Raw genomic sequence first — 23,127 nt, 5'->3', positions numbered from 1 at the left:
GCTAACATTAGCAAGTTGACTCCCACAAAAAAAGTCAAATCATGATTTTTATTTGTTAGCATCGACTCACCAACACGTCTTTCTCCACATGAATAAAGAAATAAAAAGCTTTGGAAGAAAAGTCATTAGAAGCTCTTGAGAGCTTGTCGCCGTGGAAACAAGCCACGCTAAAGCAGAAGATGCTAGCAGCATCCAAGTAGCGCAGACATTTTGTCTCTCAGCCTTGAACGTTGCTGTTGTTCTTCTTGGTCTTGGTGCTGGCGCCCCCTGGTGGAGCTTTCTGGTCGTCACCTGTCAGCAGAGCTTTGATCTCGGATGGAATCTTTCCCTGATCCATGGCCGAACACCACTGCTTGTACTGGAACACACATGCACAGCGGAAAGGTGAGGGGGAGGGTGGGCGACGTCATGGCGGTGACGTCTTGCTCACCATGTCCAGTTCTTCCCGCAGGGCGCATATGGCTCTCTCCTTGCTGGACACCAGTTCCTCCAGGTACTGGTACCGAAGCTTCTTCCGGGCCCGACATTCTCTGGCGCTCTGGCGACTTCGCTCCAGCTTGGCCTTCAGGTCGATCTTGGCGGGTTTGCGGCCACGTTTCCCAGGTTTCTTCACTTTGCCGGCCACCATCTGATGACGATGAGCACAACAGAGCGCCGCTAGTATCATGCTAACGCTACATGCCCTCTAACAACACGTGTCGCAACATCACGTAACAACGACTGGAGTGACACTTGAGCTTTGATGTGCTCAGATGACACTTTTATCTGAAAAGATGTTCGCCGCTTACCTTGTTTTCGTCCATGTTGCTGTCAGCTAGCGGCTAGCTCACGTCAGCCTCGCACGGCTAACAAGCTCAGCCCAGGAGAAGAAAGACAACAAAAGCGACAATCAATGAAAGTAAAAGTGACAAACACGTCTAAAAACAAAAAAACAAGGAAAGCACAAAGATGCCAGCTGCTCGACACCATTTGTTGTTTAGATGTTTACGTCATCGTCTTTTCCGGTCTACGTCGATGACCACGCCCCTTTTGACTAAACTTTATTAACCGGAAATGTGGACTTAAACATAAACATAGATAATGAATAAAATACGACTAAAGTCACTTCCTTGACACAAAAGAATGAGGTCTTACAATATTTCATCTACATTTGTGAAGGTCTAGACGGTTTTGTGAGAAGATGCTAACAACACGCTAAGCTAACTATACATGCTAATTCAAAAAAAACATTTTTCCTCCTTACAGATGTTTTATTTCCGTTTCCTTTATAGCATCCTTTTCTTCCTTCGTGTGTTTGCGTGTGAGCGATGGAAGTGTGTTGCGATGCTAACGCGGTCATTTTAAAACGGGTGCCTGCGCCTTTAAGAGGCTGAAGCTCCTCCGGATGACGTAAGGCTTTTATTTTTCACGGCCGTGACCTCATCTGCAGCAGAGACTGTCTCTTGGACTTCCACTTTCTCTCCGTCACGTCCTCAGCGGACACAGAATCCGACTTGTCGCACAACCCGACTCGTCGGCGCGCTTTTGAAGTCTGACGTCGAACTTTCGAAGGGTGAGTTGAGAAAGTTGAGCTCGGGGTTCCGGAAAGTCACGTCGTGGTCACCCGAACACAGAAAGTCGCAACTAGTAGGACGTGCTGCCGACGTCACAGCTTGTTGGGCCCGCTGGTTAGCTACGCTGCCAGCAAACTACCGTCTGCTCAAGCTTGTTTGCGTCCATGGTCGCAGTTATTCGAATTGAACAACGTTTAACTGAAACAAAGTTGTCATCTTGCGCTCCGATTGGCCACCAGCAAAGCCCCGCCCCCTCTGAGCGACTTGAACCAGTGCTGCAGTTCAAAGTCCTGTTGTCAGGTGAGGGGAATGGCGGGCGGGGCTTACCTGGCAGTGGGAGGAGCCTGAGATGGACAAGATGGAGTATTATGTTGTTGGGTTGTTGGTGACGTGATGGCGGCCGCCTTCTATTTTTGTTTTTAGCCCCACAGCGACAATGTTTCCGCACCGGCATGATGTCATCACCTCCTGAATCTTGTCACGCCTCCTGCTGAGTGAAAGCTCCTCCCCCCCTCCGACACGCACCGGGCGGTTCTGGGGACGGTGGGGAGGAAGAGGAGGGTCTGAGGTCCAGATGCCATCGGGATGACGACATCGGCGTCGGCCACCATGACAGCGGTCTTCCCGTGAGGCCTTCGACCAGAACTCGGACCAGGGAGACTGGCGGGCATGCTGAGGCCCGGCAACGTGCGGCCCATTAGGGCGGAGGCTCTGGTGGCGCTGCTGGAGGGTGGTCTGGACCGTGTGGTTCTGATTGACAGCAGGCCGTTTGTGGACTACAACACCTCCCACATCCTGGAGGCGGTCAACGTCAACTGTTCCAAACTGATGAAGAGGAGGCTCCTGCAGGACAAAGTCCACATTGCCGAACTGCTCCAGCACTCGGCCAGCAACAAGGTAAGAACCTCCTGCACTTCCTGCTACACACACTCACCTTACTTCCTGCTGGCTCTAATACACGTGTGTGCCTGTGTGTGTGTGTGTGTGTGTGTGTGTGTGTGTGTGTGTGTGTGTGTTCAGTTGGAGCTGCAGGCTCACCACGAGGTGGTCGTGTACGATCAGAGTTCTTCGGACCTGTCCTCTCTGGGTTCTGATGGTTTCGTCAGCGTGCTGCTGGTCAAACTGGAGCGCAACTTCCCGTCCGTGCACCTGTTGGAAGGTGAGCTAGCGCATGCTGGGGGCGGTACGTGCACGTATATCTGGCACACTTTTATATCTGGAGTGCACACTTGTGTACTCACGGGTCTTTTGAGTGGCTTAAGTTGCGTACTTAGACTTGCTTTTTTGAGTGCATAAGTGCACACTTGTTTATTTACATGTGGTCTTTTGAGTGTTAAGTTGCGTACTTACACTTGGTCTTTTGAGTGCATAAGTGCACACTTGTGTATTTACACATGGTCTTTTGAGTGTTTAAGTTGCATACTTACATTTGGTCTTTTGAGTGCATAAGTGTACACTTGCATACTTAGTTATACTTTTGAGTGCGTCAGTACACACTTGTGTGCTTACACTTAGCCTTTTAAGTGCACAGGTGCACACTTGTATACTTAGTTTTTGAGTGACTAAGTCACATACTTACACTTCAGTCTTTTGACTGCGCAAGTTGCATACTTACTTGGTCTAAGTGCATACTTACACTTTGTCATTTGACTGCAAAGTGTACACTGACACTACTTACATATTGTGAGTGCACACTTGCATACTGACACATTCTTTTGAGTGCACACCTGTGTACTTACACTTGTTTGGAGTGCACACCTGCGTACTTACCCTTTAGTGTTTTGAGTGTATAAGTTGCATACTTAGATTTAAGTCTTTTGAGTGCATAAGTGCACACTTACTTAGTCTTTTGAGTGCATAAGTTGCAGTCTTTTGAGTGAATTTGTGCACTTGCATACTTATTGTTTTGAGTGCGTAAGTGCACACTTACGTACTTACACATATTAGTGTGAGTGCATAATTGCGTACTTACACTTAGTCTTTTGAGAAATAGGGCAAAGTTCCGTACGCTGTCAGTCCCCGGATGTTGCAGTGAAAATGGTGAGTGTGCAGTGATGGACACTTAGCAGCCTCTGTGCTGGAAGGGGCGGTGCTATCTTGAGTGGTTGCAACTGAGCATTTAACAGGAGAGAAGGTGGTACATACAGATATGAATGGTTGTGTGTTGAGTTCTTTTGAGGGGAAAGTACATTTCCGCCGTTATGCAAGCTGTGCACTGACTACTCTACATTCTATCAAAGTGCTTCTTTAGTGCAGGCTTATGAGTGTACTCGCAGTAAGTGTTCGATGGCAGGACTGGATTTGGGATCACACTGCACTGTCCCAATGTACACACTCGGGAGTGCACAGTGTACTTATTGACGTACTGAATGCTGCTTGTTGCCTGGCAACACCTTGAGTTTGAGACGATAACTTCCTGTTTCAAAATAAAAGCATGGTGGTATATTTACCTGTGCGTCAGGTGGTTTCTCAGCGTTTTCCCGCCTGTTTCCCGGCCTGTGTGAGGGCAAGTCGGCGCAGGTTCCGTCGTGCATGTCACAACCGTGCCTGCCCGTGGCCAACACGGGCCCCACGCGCATCCTGCCTCACCTGTACCTGGGCTGCCAGCGCGACGTCCTCAACCAGGTACACACAAACACACACACCCATCCTTCAAGGCGATGATGATGATGATGATGTCACAGGACGTCATGCAGCAGAACGCCATCGCGTACGTGCTCAACGCCAGCAACACGTGTCCCAAACCCGACTTCATTCCCGAGTCGCACTTCCTGCGAGTCCCCGTCAACGACAGTTTCTGTGAGAAGATCCTGCCGTGGTTGGACAGATCTGTGGAGTTCATAGGTCAGCTGCCCACCCATTACGTGTGTCATGTGATGTGTCATGTGACGTGGTGTGTGTGTGTTGCAGAGAAGGCCAAGGCCTCCAACTCCTCCGTTCTTGTCCACTGCCTGGCGGGAATCTCCCGCTCGGCCACCATCGCCATCGCCTACATCATGAAGAGGATGGACATGTCTCTGGATGAGGCGTACAGGTCACTACGGGATGCTCTCTCTCTCTCGAGCGTCCCGGTTCTGACCCGCCTCGTGTCGCCTGCAGGTTCGTCAAGGAGAAGAGGCCGACCATCTCTCCGAACTTCAACTTTCTGGGTCAGCTGCTGGACTTTGAGAAGAAGATCAAGAGTCGTCACGCCGGTCAACCGCAGCCTGTCCCTCAGAACCTGCCTCTGGATCGTGATGTCAGCGGGGGGGCTCTGCTGGAGCCCCTCGTGCTGCCCCCTGAGGAGCGTCTGTTAGTTCAGGCCCTGGGCGGTCTGCAGCTTGCCGGCGATGACGGCGCCCACCTGAAGCGCTCCTTCTCTCTGGACATCAAGGCGCATGGTGAGCTGGGCGAGGGTGCCGCCCACAGAGGCTTTGTTCCTCACAGTGGGCCGGGGGACGCCACTGCTAAAGCGTGTCACTTCTCTCCCGTGGAGGAGGTCTCGGAGCAAAGCCCAGACAAAGACGACGCGCATGAGACGCCGCGAGCCATGTCCTCGCGGGAGGCCGCCGCCAACTTCCTGTTTGGACTGTCGCAGAGCCAGCAGCACCTGGCCAGAGCGGGCCCCGGCGGCGCCCTCAAAGGGTGGCACTCAGACATCCTCCTGGGGCCCGTCACGGCACCGTCCCTGTCCTCCCGGGCGGGCACCTGGTACATCTCCTCGACCATCTTGAGCGGCGGTGGCAGTGGATTAGCGGCGTACGGCTGCAGCCATGGGCCGGAGGCGGTGCGGCGGCGCGGGCGTCCGCGAGACGGCGGCGACTCGCGCAGGAGCTGGCACGAAGAGAGCAGCTTTGAGAAGCAACTGAAGAGGCGAAGCTGTCAGATGGACTTTGGAGACGGCGCCACGGACAGACGCTCCCGTGACGACGTGGCGCAACTCGGAAATCGCTCCAGTTTTTCTGGAAGCCTGGAGCTCATCCAGGTGTCCTGATGGGAGCGCCGCCTTTAGCTTGTCATGTTTGTACCTCCGCCTCCTGGCTGCATCATGATGATGACAATGAAGATGTGTGTGATGTGGTCGTACGTAAACGAGAAGATGAATGTGATCTTCCAAGATCCTTCTAGAATGTTAGCAGACTGTCTTTGATTACATTTTCTTTTACCTCTTTCAACACCATCTTGTCTTCTCTTCTTTCTGTAAAAATGCAAAAATATTGGCTGTTTTTTAAAAAAAGAAAAGAAAAAAAGAGCTTTCTATCGTGTGCCTGTCGCTGAACGCGCCTGTCAGTCAACACTCGGGGATAAAGCCCACGGAACACCACTTGACGGCTTCAGCTGCCTGTCAGCCCATGATCGGGAACAAATCCTCCCGGAGGTAGTCGAAGTTCCGTCGCTCGGTGGTTCTGGTCCGGAGAACGAGCCGCTCAGCCTCATCAGGCAGCCGAACAAGAGGCTCTCTTGTCGGACGTAAGGAAGGTGCGAAGGTGGCGTCTTGGTGCCATGTCTGAGCAGCGGCCCCTCGCGTGAAGCTGCAGCCACAGGTGAGTGCCTTTGAGCGGCTTCAGCCTCGCCGCAGCCCCGCTGAGCACCCGCGGTGAGGTGGGGGGTGTTAATTAAACTAAAAGCATGGCAGGTGGTTTTAAAGGCTTTACAGGCATCAACACACTAAACTGTAACAATAAATCAAAGTTACCTGTATGTGACGTCACTGGACGCAGCCTGGAATAATAAGATATTTAATGACAATTTGAGTTTTACGTTTGTGGCTCATCATCGGGACTTTGGAATGACAATAAAAGCCTGCTTATCTCCTCCTACCCGTTACTGGTACTGCCTGCTTGGGATTAGAACACTAAATTAGCGCGCTGTTTGTTCAGTTATCACTATAGCACTCTTACTGTTGACGGAAATAACAGTGCCATTGAAACCGTGACGTCACCTGTAAGATATGATGGCAGGTGGTCACCTTGGAAGCTGCGAGAACGTCTTTCCTGTTTGGCGCCGCGGTTCAAAGCACGGCTTGCTAAATGCAACGAGCGGGCTAGCTTTATCGTGTTACCATGGCGACCGCTGGTGACCTTACTCCACTCCTAAATTATGGGATGGAAAGAGGAAACCTACAGGAGAGTCAGGTTCCTGCTTTAGGGTGTAATGCAGAGGCACGACCAGTGGGGGCGCAACAGGACTTGCTAGCATTGGAGGCTAGTAGCCCCATGGCTAACATGAAGAGTGCATTGTGGGTAACGTGCTTTGCTGTCTTTGTTATCTGGTCTCCATGTTTGTTCTGGATGTTTCCTTGTGTAAAGTTCATCCGTCTTTGATGTTAATCATTAACCTCAACACAAAAAACATTTTTGACTTCACTGGACAGGGTAGCGCCACAGCTAACTATTGCTAAGGTTCTTTAAATAGGCACTGGCCCCGCCCCCGGTCCCTCCCCCGCAGTTTGTAATTAGGAGATTAAGCGGTAAATCCTTGAGGTTTACCTCCACGGAGGAGGATTTCTCTTAGTTACACCTGACCACGTTCACGCGCTCCATGTGACCTTTGGTGACCCCGCCCACCGCCAACATCAGCTGGATCTCTGAAGCCGCGCCGGGTCAGAAGGTCAGTGAGCTCGTGCCGACGTCGAACCAAATGTGGCGGAGGTTGTCGTGGCGATGTCCAGATGCTAAACGTAGCGTGCTAGCAAAAGCGGGCTAACATCCTGACGTGATGCGTTGACTGACCTTCGCGTGCTAACTAGCGCTAACTACTGTAGTCTCAACTAGTCCTTTTTGACTTGATGACATCCTCACTTCCTGCTTTTTGTCTTCTCTTGGAAGGACAGTCTGTGTGTTTGCGTGGGAGTGCAAATCTTCTTATCTGCTTTACTTTAGTGTGTGCGTAGGTATGGGAGGGGCTTGAAGCAGATGATGAAGAAAGATTCCATCATCTTCACTGTTTATCTTGTCAAGGAGGGAGAGACAGATGGCCTGTCAATCACAGGTTACACGCTGCACTTTTAGTGTGTGTGTGTGTGCCCGCGCATGTCATCGCTAATTGAGTTCATGCTGAGGTGTCAGTTGCCATGGCGATGGCGCCAAGGCTGTGTTTGCTGAGCTGTGAGGTGTCACCATGGTAATGGCTATATAAGTTCACAGCCATATGCAAGCTGTCCTTCACTTCCTTTCTGACATGTCTGCTGAAATCGAGGCAAGACGAAGTGCGTCGGTGTTGTGAATGGCTAAGAATATGAATGTGGGCTAGTTTGTCCCTGATGGTGGTCTTGCAGGGTGTTGCCATGGATACAGAATAAGAGCTGAAGGACAGACAGGCATGGGGAAAGTCCTCAGAGGACATTTTACACTCTTGTCTTGTCTTGCGTAGCATGTGGACGCTAGCGTGTGTTACACACTTAACCATCTCTGCTTACACACTAACCATTAATCATCTCTGCTTTGCTCAGCTCGTCAACAAGAAGATGAACGACTACGAAACGCCAGCCTTCGCTTCCGCCATCTTTGGCTCCTCCTACAGCAAGTCAGTCTTCAAACACTTTAGCGTTAGCCACCTTAGCTTTTATTTGCATGGGATTCTTCTGCTGCTTCTTTTTTTTTATAGACACAACAAAGTAATATGTTAGCATGCTACCACTAGTCCTAAATCAGGGCATGTTTACATTTACGTGTTGTGCTAATTGTTAGCATGCTAACTTTTTCATGCTTTGCTATTGCCTTGTGTGGGGCCTAAAAAAAAGCTGAGGTGCTCTGCTGCTAATTGGTCCTTCAAGATCATGTGATGGGTCATTGTTAAACACACAATCTCACCTCAACCGGCTAGACTTCAAATACCAGCTAGACCTCAACCAGCAACTAGACCTTAAACACCAGCTAGACCTCATCCAGTAGCTAGACCTCAACCAGCAGCAAGACCCCAGCCATCAGCAACACCTCAAATAGCAAGACCTTGACCACCAGCAAGACCTCAAATAGCAAGACCCAAACCACCAACAAGACCCCAACCATCAGCAAGACCTCAACCAGCAGCTTGACGTCAACCAAGACCTGAACTAGCAGCACCTGAGCATCTCTGAGTGTTGACTGCAGTTTAGTCAAAACTTGATACATGATGTATTAGTAAATGAAAAGATCCTGTATTCTAGAAGAGTAATACCGTATATACCATACATGAATAATTCAGTAACATACAGTATATACTCAAATAATGCAGTATATATGATATATACACAAATACAGTATATATGATATATACATGAAATATATAGAATATATATTATATCCATCCATCTTCTACCGCTTATCCGAGATCAGGTCGCAGGTGCAGCAGCCTAAGCAGGGAGGCCCACCTCATCTGGCTCCTCTCAATGTGGAGGAGTAGCGGTACTACTCTGAATCTCTCCCGGATGGCAGTGCTTCTCACCTTATCTGTAAGGGAGAGCCCAGCCACGCTACGGAGAAAACTAATTTGGGCGACTTGTACCCGCGATCTTGTCCTTTTGGTCACTACCCAAAGCCCATGACCATAGGTGAGGGTAGGAACGTAGATCAGGGGTCACCAACATTTTTTCTTGTGAGAGCTTTTAGAAAATGAAAATGGCCACGAGCTACTCATTTTTGTAGAAATGATTTTCATACGTTATTTCAACCCAAACAAAGCAAATATGCTTGTTTTACCAAAACATTCACAAAATGCTGGTATCCACAACTCACATTTTATGTTTCACAATACTTTTCTTTCTAGTGTTCTCACATTATTAACTGAAAACCTGAATGAAAAGCAGGCCTGCAGGCGCCTCGTGGTCGTGGGGGGCTACCTGGTGCCCGCGGGCACTGTGTTGGTGACCCCTGACGTAGATCGAACGGTAAATTGAAAGCTTTGCCGTTCGGCTCAGCTCTCTCTTCACCACAACCGACCGATGTAGGGTCCGCATCACTGCAGAAGCCGCACAAATTCGCTTGTCGATCTCGCATTCCCTCATCCTTCCTTCTTGTGAACAAGACCCCGAGGTACCTAAACTACTCCACTGGGGTCAGGATCTCCCCGACCCTGAGATGGCACTCCACCCTTTTTCAGGCGAGAACCATGGACTTTGACTTGGAAGTGCTGATAGTCATCCCGGCCGCTTCACACTCGGCTATGAACTGATCCAGTGAAAGTTGAACTTCACGGCTGGATGAAGCCAGCAGGACCACATCATTAGCAAAAAGCAGAGACTTAATCCTGCATCCACCAAACCGGAACCCCTCAGTGCGGGGGCTGCAACGCCTCCGGCCCGTGGCTGCAGCCGTATGCCGCACTAGGCTGTGCCTAGAAATTCTGTCCATAAAAATAATGAACACAATCAGTGAAAAAGAGCAGGCCTGACGGAGTCCCAACCCTCACTGGAAATGGGTCCGACTTCAGCAATGCGAACTAAACTTTGACACTGGTCATAGCCTGAACGAACAGCCTGAATTAGCTGGTCCGATACTCCATACTCCCGGAGTACTCCCCACAGAATTCCTCGAGGAACATGGTCGAATGCCTTCTCCAAGCCTACAAAACCCATGTAGACTGGTTGGGCAAACTCCCATGCATCCACAAGGACCCTGCTGAGAGTGTAGACCTGGTCCACAGTTCCACGACCAGGACAAAAACCACACTGCTCCTCCTGAATCCGAGATTCAACTATCCGGCAGATCTTTCTCTCCAGAACCCCTGAATAGACTTTACCAGAGAGGCTGAGGAGTGTGATTCCACGATAGTTGGAACCCACCCTCCAGTCCCCCTTCTTAAAAAGCGGGACCACCACCCCGGTCTGCCTCTGGCTCTGCTTCCTCATAGCAAAACGTGTTGGTGGAATTGAGGAGATCTTCGAAGTATTCTTTCCACAGATCAACAACATCCCGAGTCAAGGTCAGAAGCACACCATCCCCACCATACACGGTGTTGACTGTGCACTGCTTCCCCCTCCTGAGACACCGGATGGTGGTCCAGAATCTCTTCGAAGCCGTCCCGACGTTGTTCTCCACGGCTTCTCCGAACTCCTCCCATGTCTGAGTTTTTGCCTCAGCGACCACGAGAGCCGCAGACTGCTTGGCCTGTCCCATGAGCCAAAAAGGCCCGATAGGACTCCTTCTTCAGCTTGACGGCATCCCTCACCATTGGTGTCCACCAACGGGTTCTGGGATTACTGTCACGACAGGCACCGACCACCTTACGGCCACAGCTCCAATCAGCTACCTCGACAATGGAGGCACGGAAAACACGGCCCATTCAGACTCAAATGTCCGCCTCTTCCCTCGGAACATGGTCGAAGCGCTCCTGGAGGTGGGAGTTGAAACTCCTTTTGACAGGGGACTCTTCCAGTCGTTCCCAGCAGACCCTCACAATACGTTTGGGCCTGCCTTGTCTGACCGGCATCCTCCCCCACCATCGGAGCCAACTTACCACCAGGTGGTGATCTGTTGACAGCTCCTCCCCTTTCTTCACCCGAGTGTCCAAAACATATGGCCGCAAGTCCGATGATACGACCACAAAGTCAATCATTGAAGTGCGGCCTAGGGTGTCCTGGTGCCAAGTGCACATGTGGACACCCTTATGCTTGAACATAGTGTTTGTTATCGACAAACTGTGACGAGCACAGAAGTAGAAGTCCAATAAAAAGCACTGCTTGGGTTCAGATCGGGGGGGCGTTCCTCCCAATCACGCCTCTTCAGGTCTCACTGTCGCTGCCAACGTAAGTTTTGACGGCCCCCGGAAGAACAAGGGAATCCCCCAAGGGAGCACTCTCCAGTACTTCCTCTAGAGACTCCAAAAAGGGTGGTTATTCTGAACTGCTGTTAGGCGCATAAGCACAAATAACAGTCAGGACCTGTCCCCCTCAACCCTCTCGTTCACCGCGTTACACTCCAACATACAGGCCACAAGCCGGGGTGCCACCCCTTCCCGTCGCCTCTCACTGCTGGCAACGCCAGAGTGTAATAAAGACCAACCCCTCTCAAGAGGACTGGTTCCAGAGCCATGCTGTGCATAGAGGTGAGTCTGACTATATCTAGCCGGAACTTATCAATCTCGTGCACCAGCTCAGGCTCCTTCCCTACCACAGAGGTGACATTCCACGTGCCATGAACTAGCTTCTGTAGCCGAGGATTGGACCGCCAAGGTTACCGCCTTCGGCTGCCACCCAGCTCATTCTGCACCCGACCCCTTTAGCTCCTTCCATGATTGATGAGCTCATTGGAGGGGGGACCCATGTTGTCTCTTGGGGGCTGTGCCCGGCCTGGCCCCATTGGTGTAGGCCCGCCCACCAGACGCTTGCCATCATGCCCCTCCTCCAGGCCAGATTCCAGAGGGGGGCCCCGGTAAAACCCCTGACAACTCAGCTCTTGGGACCATCAGGACACGCAAACTCCTCCACCACAATAAGGTGGTAGCTCAGGGAGGAGGTCTATGTGATACAGTATATACGCTAATAATACAGTATATACGATATATACAGACCCTTTCCAAAAAATTAGAATGTCATGGAAAAGTTGTTTAATTTCCATAATTCCATTCAAAAAGTTAAACTTTCATAGATTATAGATTCAGGGCCCACAATTTAAACGATTTCAAGTGTTTATTTGTTTATTTTTACGTAATTTGGGCTTCCAGCTCATAAAACCCACGAAAACAGGAATTCAAAAAATTAGAATACTGTGAAGAAATCACCATTTACTTCTCAGTTTTTGCAGGAAAAAAAATAAAGAAATTAGGATCACATCAAATCAATCAAAATATGGTACTTTCAAAACGATATGTCAATCTTCAATACTTGGTTGGGAATCCCTTTGCCTTAATCACTGCCTCGATGCCACGTGGCATTGAAGCAATCAGCCTGTGGCATTGCCTGGGAGTTATGGAAGCCCAGATTTCCTTGATGCTTGCTGTCAGCTCTTCTTTGTTGTTGGGTCTGGTGCCCCTCATTTTCCTCTTGAGAATACCCCATAGATTCTCAATGGGGTTTAGGTCCGGTGAGTTGGCTGGCCAGTCAAGCACTGTGATGGCATGGGCATCAAACCAGGTTTTGGTGCTTCTGGCGGTATGGGCAGGGGCCAGGTCCTGCTGGAAGATGAAATCTGCATCTCCATACAGATCCTCAGCAGAAGGATTCATGAAGTCCTCTAAAACATTCTGGTAGACTGTTGCGGTGACTTGGATCCCCTACCATCGGAGCCAACTTACCACCAGGTGGTGATCAGTTGACAGCTCCGCCCCTCTCTTAACCCGAGTGTCCAAAACATATGGCCGCAAGTCCGATGATACGACCACAAAGTCAATCATGGAAGTGCGGCCTAGGGTGTCCTGGTGCCAAGTGCACATGTGGACACCCTTATGCTTGAACATTGTGTTTGTTATCGACAATCTGTGACGAGCACAGAAGTCCAATAACAAAGCACCGCTCGGGTTCAGATCAGGGGGGCCGTTCCTCCCAATCACGCCTCTCCAGGTCTCACTGTCGCTGCCAACGTGAGCATTGAAGTCCCCCAGCAGAACAAGGGAATCGCCTGAGGGAGCACTCTCCAGTACTTCCTCTAGAGACTCCAAAAAAGGTGGGTATTCTGAACTGCTGTTTGGCGCATAAGCACAAACAACAGTCAGGACCCGTCCCCCCACTCGAAGGCGGAGGGAAACTACCCTCTCGTTCACTGGGTTAAACTCCAACAAGCCGGCCACAAGCCGGGGCGCAACAAGAATTGCCACCCCTGCCCGTCGCCTCTCACTGCTGGCAACGCCAGAGTGGAACAAGGTCCAACCCCTCTCAAGAGGACTGGTTCCAGAGCCCTTGTATTGTATGTACTTTATTTATCCCACAGCGGGGAAATTTACTTGTTACAGCAGCAAGCAAGCAAGACAAGTAAAGAACAGTAAAGTAAAGTAAAGTAAAGCATCGTGACTACAACATGGTTCAGGTGGTGCAGGTGCTGTGCGTTGAGGTGAGTCTGACTATATCTAGCCGGAACTTCTCAACCTCATGCACCAGCTCAGGCTCTTTTCCTACCAGAGAGGTGACATTCCATGTCCCTAGAGCTAGTTTCTGTAGCTGAGGATTGGACCGCCAAGGTCCCCGCCTTCGGCTGTCACCCAGCTCACTCTGCACCCGACCCCTTTGGCCCCTCCCATGAGTGGTGAGCTCATTGGAGGGGGGACCCATGTCGTCTCTTCGGGCTGTGCCCGGCCGGGCCCCATGGGCGTAGGCCCGACCACCAGACGCTCGCCATCGTGCCCCTCCTCCAGGCCTGGCTCCAGAGGGGGGCCCCGGTGACCCGCGTCCGGGCAAGGGAAAACGTGGTCCAATGTTTTTTGTCATCATAGAGGTCTATTGAGCTACTCTTTGTCTGATCCCTCACCTAGGACCTGTTTGTCGTGGGTGACCCTACCAGGGGCATAGAAACCCCTGACAACTTAGCTCCTAGGATCATCGGAACACGCAAACTCCTCCACCACGATAAGGTGGTAGCTCAGGGAGGAGTTAATCCTGAACATGCATGAGTCAAACAGTAGCACATCACATAGTACAATTCACAATTTTGCATGTTCAAAAAGGAGTAGTAAGAAGCAAAGCTGATTTAATCCTACCCCTCATCAGTTTCACATCAGTTGCAATACATTTATTCATGTACTTTGTAGGTCTACGTGACAATGTAGTGCAATCATAGCCAAGGTTTTTACTTACTAAAAGAAAGCTAGAGGCTTAATAATAACTGATAGAATATATCCACGACCCACAGAACAAAGCTGTGCTAGTAATGTCTTATGCTTGTTTTTAATATTTTACTTTTTACAGCTTTAGTTCATCAGGAAGTGACGGGAAGTGACGGTGGGCGTCCCGAGCAGGAGAGCTAGGCTCAGTGCTAGCTGTGAGTTTGGAGAGAGTTGGGAAGTGTGTTTATGTTGGCGTGGATGTAAAGTCCTGCAGTGTTCTCCGCTGTTAATAAAGCCATTAAAGTGCATCGGCGACGTGAGTCTCTCCTTCCCCACAACAAGCGGCATTACAGTATTGACCAGTGCACACCAGGAAATAAACGGTGTCATTTCTTACAGGCATTGCCTGGACAGCTATGTCGTGGGGCTTGTTTAACCTTTGCCTTGTGGGCAAGCAGGAAGGAGAGACGATGCTGAGAGATGTGTGTGTGTTCTAAGCTGCTGTCTGGTGGCCGCGTTCAATAAATAAAGTTGGCAGAAGCAACAGGAGAAGTTTCCTTCTTTGCTTCGGAGCTGAATAACACTGACAAGTTAACAGACTAGTAGCGAACGGAAAAGGAGACGGCTTTGTTTGTGTCGAATACAGAAGATTCTGACTTTGATGGATTTGTGGATGAGGATTGATGAAAAATAACGTGAGTACATTCTAAAATACTTCAATTAAGTACAACCCAACTCAGTTTTGCTCCCGCTGCCGCATGCATGCTAGCGTATGTTTTTTTTTTTTATTGTAGCGTCGCTGGGAGCACGTCCTGTTCCCAGCCTACTTTGCGGTAATGTTTTGGTGCAAATGCTCTTAAAGTTACATGTTTGACCAGGAAATAGCAAGCTCAAAAGAAGACGGCTTTTTTATGTGAACAACTGACAGTTTGTGTGGATCTTGTGAATGATTGTGACTGAGCTAGGACTCAGTAATTAAAGTCTACACACGACGGCTTCATTGATTGAAAAACAAAACTTTTTCGTGCATGAAGCTTCTACTTGAGTCGGTAATTTGGCCGCTATATGCGGTCAGATATTGACCAAGGGAGACAAAATGGGTGGCCGCTGGCCGCGTTGGACAGGTGACTGCTATACACAGGGTCTATAACATGTACATTTGCTGGGGGGGATTTTTCAGTGGCTGCTATAGGCAGGTGGCCGTTCTATAAAGGTGGCTGCTAAGACAGGTTTGACTGTAAATACTTGAAATCGTTTAAATTGTGGGCCCTGAATCTATAATCTATGAAAGTTTAACTTTTTGAATGGAATTATGGAAATTAAACAACTTTTCCATGACATTCTAATTTTTTGGAAAGGGTCTGTAGATGAATAGTACCGTATAGTATATATGATATATAATATTGAATATTTGTGTGTCACAGCGGCAATGACGCTCCTGATGCTAAAGCTAAGTCCAGTGCCAAAGCTGTGTATGGTGAGTTATTTGTATCAGTATTGTTGATTATCAATTGATGATGATTGACATGTAGCAGTTGCTTTGCTGGTGACGCTCTCACCTGATTGGCTGCTCTCTGTGTTGACAGGAACGGATGACGTCTATTTCCTGCACTCGTCTTCTAAACAGAAAAAGAAAAGCCAAAGTGTGTGTGTGTGTGTGTGTGTGTTGTGAAGGTTCTGATCCAGGTAGAGCCACGGTAACAAGTTGTTTTCTTGTAGAGCAAAGACAAGTTTGGACCAGAACCAGCATCAACAGTCTGACGGACACGTCTCAGTACCACGTGGAGGTAATGTCTCATGACTTCATTGCTGTCCACCACCCTCCTCCTCATCGTCATCATCACGGTGTGCGTGTGCAGCACCTGAGCACGTTTGTGTTGGACCGCAAAGATGGGATGATCACTGTGGAGGACGGCGTGCGGCGTCTGCGTCTGCTGGACGCGAAAGGGAAGATCTGGACGCAGGAGATGTTGCTGCAGGTGGACGAGAAGAGCGTCAGCCTGGTGGACCATGAGAGCAAGGTGATGCTGCTCGTCTCCTTTTTCTTCTCCGTCTTCCAGGAAGTGCTCACTGGCTTCCTCTTTCAGAGCGAGCTGGAGAACTTCCCCGTGAGCTCCGTGCAGCACTGCCAGGCTGTCATGAGCGTGTGCAGCTACGACTCCATCTTGGCACTGGTGTGCAAGGACTCAGGTCAGAATAAGGCCGATCTGCACCTGTTCCAGTGCGACCATATCAAGGTGAGCAGGTGCCAGCAGGGGGCGACGTGGATGCGCGACTTGATGCAAGTTTCTTGCTCAGGCCAACCTGATCCATGCCGACATCGAGAGCGCCATGGTGGACGCCAAAGGAGGCAAAGTGAAGACACGACCCGACGTGCTCAGGTAAATGACACCCGTCAATCGAAGGCCGCTGTGGTCCGATTGGCTGACGGGATGACGTCTGCATGCAGGATGATCCTGAAGAGCGACGGGGACATCCCGCCACCTCCCGCCGCTCCCGCCCCAGAACCTCCGGTCGACAAAGAGCTGTGGTCAGATCGGCCGCGAGACGGTGAGTGACGTCGCACCTGACATGTGACCTGCTGAGCAACCAAGAAATAACGTCTGCATGTGTGCACAAACAGGTGCCCAATGGCGAGCGGGCGACAACAACGGACCTGTTGACGTGACGGCGGCCATTGTGGACCGAGACGTGGTGAGAAGAAGTCAATATTCATAAGATATTGTAAGCCAAGCCATTATTCTAAGTCAGTACTGCATCACTGTAAGTGTTGTCAATGTTCTCAGTGAACATTCATGATATCATTCTAGCGGAGTATTCTGTATATTCTTGTGAGTGAATATTGAATATATTTGGATTCAATTTGTTGTCAGCAAATCCTCAACCACATCCTGGACGACATCGAGTTGTTCATCACTAAACTGCAGAAAGCGGCAGAGGCCTTCAGCGAGCTGTCCAAGAGGAAGAAGGCCAAGAAGGGCAAGAAGAAAAGTCCAGGAGGTGAGCACTTCCTGTTTTCATATAAGCACTTCCTCCTTGCATGTGTGCACTTCCTGCTTGCATGTGAGCACTTCCTGTTTGCACATCAGCACTTCCTGCTTGCATGTGAGCACTTCCTGCTTGCACGTGAGCACTTCCTGTTTGCACATCAGCACTTCCTGCTTGCATGTGAGCACTTCCTGTTTTCATGTGAGCACTTCCTGCTTGCATGTGAGCACTTCCTCTGTGAGTGTCCAATCAGATAAATGCTAGCGTGGGTGTCAACAGAGGGCGTCCTGACGCTGCGCTCCAGGCCTCCTGGTGAGGAAGACTTCGTGGACTGCCTGCAGAAGTTCAAGCACGCCTTCAATCAGCTGGTGAGCACCGTCGTCACGGAGACCATGACAACAAGCAAAGATGATGGACAGCTGCTTGGCTCTCGTCCATAGGGAAAACTTAGAGTTCACATCCAGAATCCGAGCGCCGGCGAGCTGCTTCACTTCCTGTTCACACCCCTCAGGATGGTCCGCCCCCTTTGTGACACAATGAAGAAATGATGATGATGAAAAGGTGTGAGTAAGACGGCCCCGCCCCCTCATCTCACAGGTGATCCAGGCATCTGGCGGTGCGGATCTGGCCCGCAGCGTCGTGGTTCCGCTGCTCACCAGAGAGGCCATTGACTTCCTACACGCCTCGGGGACGGCGGAGGAGCGCCACCTGTGGGTGACACTGGGAGACAGCTGGACCAAGTGCAGGTGAGAACACCAGCAACACCACCAATGGGAAACGGCGTAGGAAGTAACAGAAGTGCGTGACAGGTTGGAGTGGCCCAAGGACCACTACTTCCCGCCCTGTGCTCTCACCTTTGCTGACGGCTGGCAGCCACCCGCCCTGGCAGAGGGTGTGGCCAACGGCGAGCTACCGGAGGAGGTGAGTGGTCGCCGCCCTCACTGGAAAGGTGACATGACTTCTTGAAGCTCAGCAGCCATTTTGTCTTCCAGCCGGTTGCAGACAGATACGCCTCCACTAACTCCGCCCACCAGCGCATGCAGCTCCTGGACCAGGACTCAGCCATGGCGGCGCTTCAACAAGCATTCGGCTGCAATGCTGACCGGTAACTGTGAGGGAGAACTGACCCCCCTCCCTTTTGTCTTTGCGTTTTCAGGACACAAAGTCCTTCTGTCCCGTTATAACCACCTTGACATGATTGGCGGCTGTCTTTCAGAGGTTTCGGCGCCAACGGCAGGAACCAAAGCAAACTCTTTGCCAAATCCAAGTACGACTTTGTGGCGAGAAACAACACCGAGCTGTCTGTGCTCAAGGACGAGGTGGTCGAGGTAAGCCCTGCCCCCCTCCACGCCACCGCCACGTGTGGTCACGTCACGTGACATCTGACCGTGTCCGTCCGGGCGCCAGGTCTTGGATGACAGGAAACAGTGGTGGAAGGTGCGGAACGGCGACGGCTCAGTGGGCTACGTGCCAAACAACATCGTGGAGGTGACCAAGGCGGTGGATGTGACGGGCCGCGGCGAGCCCGTTTACAGTCACACCATCCAGGTGTGTGTCACCCATGTCACATGACCTCACGCATCACACCTCCGCTCAACTGCGCTTTTTATTCCTGACATCAAGCTCATGATGCCGAGGAAGGAGTTTGAGATGTTCAAGGTAGGGCGTTGGCTGGGGGGCGGGGCTTTGGCTAGGCTATGCTGTGCTAAACGCTAAGCTAAGCTAGGCTAGGCTGTGTGTGTGTGAGTTAGCCTTTGACGTGTTTGCTAGAAGAGACATTAACAGCCGTCCACCAAACCTTTCTTTTGTTTTGTTTCTTGTGGGCAGCAATTACTGGGCGAGCTTAACGAGGTAAACAATGCCATCAGGGTCACCTTGGACTTTTGTCTTCTCTGGTGACCACTACCCAGCTCTTTTCCCGCAGACCACCAGGATGGACCACCTACCCAGCAAGGCCGCTGCCACGCCCATGCCCCCGGCCCCCACTCCGCCACCCCCGGCCCCTGCCAGGCTCCCTACGCCCCCGCTTCCCCCACCCGCCATCGAAGCCGCCAAGCCCGTCGCCGCCAGCACGACGTCCAGTGACGCCGGCAGCGTGGCCGAGACGGACAACAAAAGTGTCCTCGCCAACCGTGAGAAAAGTTGATTGACAGTTGGCCCGGCCAACAAGATGATGACGGCAGCCATGTCCTCTACACAGGAAGGAAGTCCAACATGGAGGAGGTCCAGGATGAGCTCCTGCACAGGCTCACGCTCGGCCGCAGCGCTCAGAAGAAACTTCCTGTCCCTTTCCGACGCGGCGGCGGTGAGCTTCCAGCGGTCAGCATCACGTACGAGTCGTCTCCTGATGACGTGCGCGGCTGGCTGGAGGCCAAAGGCTTCAGTGCAGTGTGAGTGTGACGTCCTGACATCACGCAGTTCTCTCATCGGCCTGATGATGGCGCCCCCCCTCCCCCCCACAGTACCATCACCAGCCTGGGTGTGCTGACAGGGGCGCAGCTCTTCTCCCTCAACAAGGACGAGCTGAAAACCGTCTGTCCCGATGACGGCGCTCGAGTCTACAGCCAGGTCACCGTGCAGAAGGCGGCGCTGGAGGTGGGTGCAGTCACGCAAGTGACTCGTTAGCCAAGAGCCTTTGCGACGCTTGACGTGTGCCAGCTGCTATGAGGCGTGTGTTCTGTGGCGACTGTGGCCAGGTGTGTGTCATGTCTTCCCACCCGCAGGTCTTCTTCTGAGCCTCCCATGATCTTCTCCTTCACCCCCTTCAGGTATCAGCGTGGCGTAAGCTGTTGCTAGGTAGAAACAGGAAAGCACCCCCAGTACCCCCCATGTGCTTCCACTTCCTGCGTGTGCTGGGCTGGCTAGCTTAGTTTAGCTAGTATGGATTCGCTTGGAACCTTCCAACAAAGATCTCATGACACGTTGAGGTCTCACGTGATTGACAGGTGTCATGGGGGTCTTTGTGGGAATCTTTTACCCAGCATGCACCCTGACTAGTGGGCGGAGTCACCTCTTTGCAGCCGGTTGGCAGCAGCGGACACCAACGCTTCCTGGATCCACGGACGCCGCTTGCTGGTTTACATGAGTCCTATTAGGGGCGGGGCATGTGTGCCAGTGATGATGTCACTGCCTTACAGTTAGCATTAGCGTGTTTGTCACGTAACCGCAGCTCGCTAGGTTTCTGCCACGTTTGCGTCAGACGTTCCTCTAATGGTCTCCTTCGTCTTCCTCAGAGGAGTTCCGGCTCGGAGCTCCAGGAGATCATGAAGAGGCGGCAGGAGCTCCTGGCAGCCAGCACATGTGACTCGGGGGTGGAGTCTTTTGACGAAGGCAGCACCCACTGACCTCCACAGGACCTCCTTCCTTCCTTAATTCCTTCCTTCCTTTTCGCCTTCTTCTTGAGTTTCCTTTTTTCCCAACTGCAGACTCTTGCATTTCCTCCCCAGGCGGCGGCCAGCCACGCCCACTTTGTGAAGGTCATGCGGTGTCGGCAGGAGCTCCTCAGTGCGTCGCCGTAGAACCAAAACAAGCTTCCTGCTCTCCAGAATGTTCCAGCCTGACATGGTTGTTTGACGATCAGACGCCAATGTTAGCATTAGTGTTAGCATAGTCCACAAAAATCCGCTTTAGCTGCTGCTTTGCTCTGATGGATGCTAGCTAGCGGCTACATTAGTGTGGGCGGGGCACACAGCTTCTCTTTGGGAATGCCTTCTGACCTCTGACCTCAAGCAGTGTTTGACGAGAAAGAAACATTTTAAATGTTAATGGGAACTAAATCAATTCAAGCAGTTGCTTTTCATTATGAAAGTATTCAAATATTGAATTTCTAGATGATTCCGATGTTTTTTTTTAAGTTCAACTGCTGCTTCCTGAAGATGAGGTCGGAGGTCATCCAGTGAAGGTGACAGCAGTGTTACAGAACGAATAGAAAAGAAATATGTCCATTCTGACTTTAATAATCTGAATGTACGTTTTCATGGTGCCTTTTCCATAGCAACGTGCTCATTCAAACAGGCAATAAAAACAACTTTATTGTTAATACAGAGTGGAGCGCAACACTAACTCGTTGCTTCTAATCCTCCACATCAAATCAAATACTTGTACATCTCAACATTTACAGTAAATACAATCCTCGCATTGGCTGCTGTTGTGTTTTATCTGAGGTGTGTGTGTGTGTGTGTGCTGACAGCCGATTGGCTGACACGAGCGAACGCTTGTCATGAGACGTGCCTTTCAGTGATCTAGTGGCTCAGGTTGTACTTAAGTTTTGTCATGTTTGTACTTTACTGTTTCCCCCTGGGCAGACTTTTCCGTATTTTCAAAAAAAAATCAAGACTTTTAATCCGCTAATGAGCTTCCAATGAGCTAGCATTGTCGCCGATAGTCACGACTTGTCACTTTTTTTTTTTTTTTTTGGCAGCCAATGGCTGCAAGAAATGCTATGACGCCCTCAGCCAATCAATCCAAATAGGAGGAAGAAGGTACAGTCAAACCTGTCTAAGCGGCCACCTTTATAGAACGGCCACCTGCCTATAGCAGCCACTGAAAAATCCCCCGCAGCAAATGTACATGTTATAGACCCTGTGTATAGCAGTCACCTGTCCAACGCGGCCAGCGGCCACCCATTTTGTCTCCCTTGGTCAATAGAATGAACAGAATAAGATTTTCATTGCATGGTATAACTGCTGTTTTACCATGCACATGACAATAAAACTCTCTTGAATCTTGAATCTTGAATCTTGAATCTGACCGCATATAGCGGCCAAATTACCAACTCAAGTAGAAGCTTCATGCATGAAAAAGTTTTGTTTTTCAATCAATGAAGCCGTCGTGTGTAGACTTTAATTACTGAGTCCTAGCTCAGTCACAATCATTCACAAGATCCACACAAACTGTCAGTTGTTCCACATAAAAAAGCCGTCTTCTTTTGAGCTTGCTATTTCCTGCTCAAACATGTAACTTTAAGAGCATTTGCACCAAAACATTACGGCAAAGTAGGCTGGGAACAGGACGTGCTCCCAGCGACGCTACAATACAATAAAATACAATACTGCATGCATGCATGCGGCAGCGGGAGCAAAACTGAGTTGGGTTGTACTTAATTGAAGTATTTTAGAATGTACTCACGTTATTTTTCATCAATCCTCATCCACAAATCCATCAAAGTCCTCATCTTCTGTATTCGACACAAACAAAGCCGTCTTCTTTTCCGTTCGCTACTAGTCTGTTAACTTGTCAGTGTTATTCAGCTCCGAAGCAAAGAAGGAAACTTCTCCTGTTGCTTCTGCCAACTTTATTTATTGAACGCGGCCACCAGACAGCAGCTCAGAACACACACACATCTCTCAGCATTGTCTCTCCTTCCTGCTTTCCTGCTTTTTTTTTATTTTTATTTTTTTTACCCCTGTCCTGTCCAGCCTTTAAAGCAGATAGAATTGTAGATCTAAATGCCGTCAAGTGCTCAACAGATTTACTCTGGCAGGGAGAAGTGTGATATACACTTCCCCTGTTATACAGAATTTATTTGACTTTGATGCTTGTTAGTAAGCAAATTTGGAGCAACCGGACCGGAGCAGGAGGGGACAGACAAGAAGAGAAAAGGAAACGGGGGCAGGTGCGGGGATGAGAGGGGGACAAAAATAAAAAAGAGACAAGGACAACAGCAACAACAACAATTTTGACAACAAGAACAGAACAACAGAGAGATACAGAACTACATCAGCAAATAAATGTGACAACTATAAAGACGAACAAGGACATAAGGACAAAGGACAAAATAATAACAACCACAATGATAACGCTGTCAATGACAATCACACATAATAGTAGTCATGAAATGAACTATGATAGTGATTACAATGACAATACTGCATTGAAACAGTCACACATAATAGTAGTAATGAAATGATGAACTATGATAGTGAACAGAATGATA

At 50.2% G+C, this 23,127-nt stretch overlaps 3 protein-coding genes across 13 annotated transcripts; 2 read left to right on the top strand and 1 right to left on the bottom strand.

Moving 5' to 3' along the window:
• Positions 1–34: 34 nt before the first annotated feature.
• On the bottom strand, positions 35–5,962 carry crebl2 (cAMP responsive element binding protein-like 2). The gene is made up of 3 exons (XM_054769413.1): positions 789–5,962; positions 431–628; positions 35–358 (listed from the first exon to the last, which is right to left on the bottom strand). The coding sequence occupies exons 1-3, from the start codon at positions 801–803 to the stop codon at positions 218–220; spliced, it is 354 nt and encodes a 117-aa protein (XP_054625388.1). The 5' UTR covers positions 804–5,962; the 3' UTR covers positions 35–217.
• Positions 395–5,785, top strand: dusp16 (dual specificity phosphatase 16). 2 transcript variants are annotated; one of them, XM_054769410.1, is made up of 6 exons: positions 395–2,450; positions 2,574–2,712; positions 4,015–4,178; positions 4,238–4,397; positions 4,464–4,587; positions 4,653–5,785. In XM_054769410.1, the coding sequence occupies exons 1-6, from the start codon at positions 2,223–2,225 to the stop codon at positions 5,524–5,526; spliced, it is 1,689 nt and encodes a 562-aa protein (XP_054625385.1). In that variant the 5' UTR covers positions 395–2,222; the 3' UTR covers positions 5,527–5,785. The 2 variants fall into 2 exon arrangements, with proteins under 2 accessions (XP_054625385.1, XP_054625383.1); XM_054769408.1 differs by having other exon boundaries at positions 2,208–2,450; positions 4,238–4,587; positions 4,653–5,526.
• eps8a (epidermal growth factor receptor pathway substrate 8a) lies at positions 5,927–21,650 on the top strand. 10 transcript variants are annotated; one of them, XM_054769401.1, is made up of 25 exons: positions 5,927–6,076; positions 7,984–8,057; positions 15,629–15,681; positions 15,791–15,847; positions 15,924–15,991; positions 16,064–16,225; positions 16,292–16,441; positions 16,503–16,585; positions 16,654–16,754; positions 16,828–16,898; positions 17,078–17,204; positions 17,472–17,560; positions 17,633–17,707; positions 17,790–17,938; positions 18,002–18,113; positions 18,185–18,297; positions 18,409–18,520; positions 18,600–18,740; positions 18,816–18,851; positions 19,020–19,043; positions 19,117–19,324; positions 19,393–19,582; positions 19,655–19,787; positions 19,916–19,960; positions 20,426–20,543. In XM_054769401.1, exons 2-24 carry the CDS (start codon positions 7,999–8,001, stop codon positions 19,925–19,927), a joined length of 2,325 nt encoding a protein of 774 aa, XP_054625376.1. In that variant the 5' UTR covers positions 5,927–6,076; positions 7,984–7,998; the 3' UTR covers positions 19,928–19,960; positions 20,426–20,543. The 10 variants fall into 10 exon arrangements, 9 of the variants coding, with proteins under 9 accessions (XP_054625376.1, XP_054625370.1, XP_054625375.1 ...); XR_008569682.1 differs by having other exon boundaries at positions 19,655–19,960; positions 20,426–20,548; XM_054769395.1 differs by lacking the exon at positions 19,916–19,960 and having other exon boundaries at positions 20,426–21,650.
• Positions 21,651–23,127: the final 1,477 nt, after the last annotated feature.

This window comes from Dunckerocampus dactyliophorus, chromosome 2, assembly GCF_027744805.1.
Source record: "Dunckerocampus dactyliophorus isolate RoL2022-P2 chromosome 2, RoL_Ddac_1.1, whole genome shotgun sequence".
NCBI classification, from domain to species: Eukaryota; Metazoa; Chordata; class Actinopteri; order Syngnathiformes; family Syngnathidae; genus Dunckerocampus; species Dunckerocampus dactyliophorus.
This window is presented reverse-complemented; position numbering and strand designations above follow the sequence as displayed.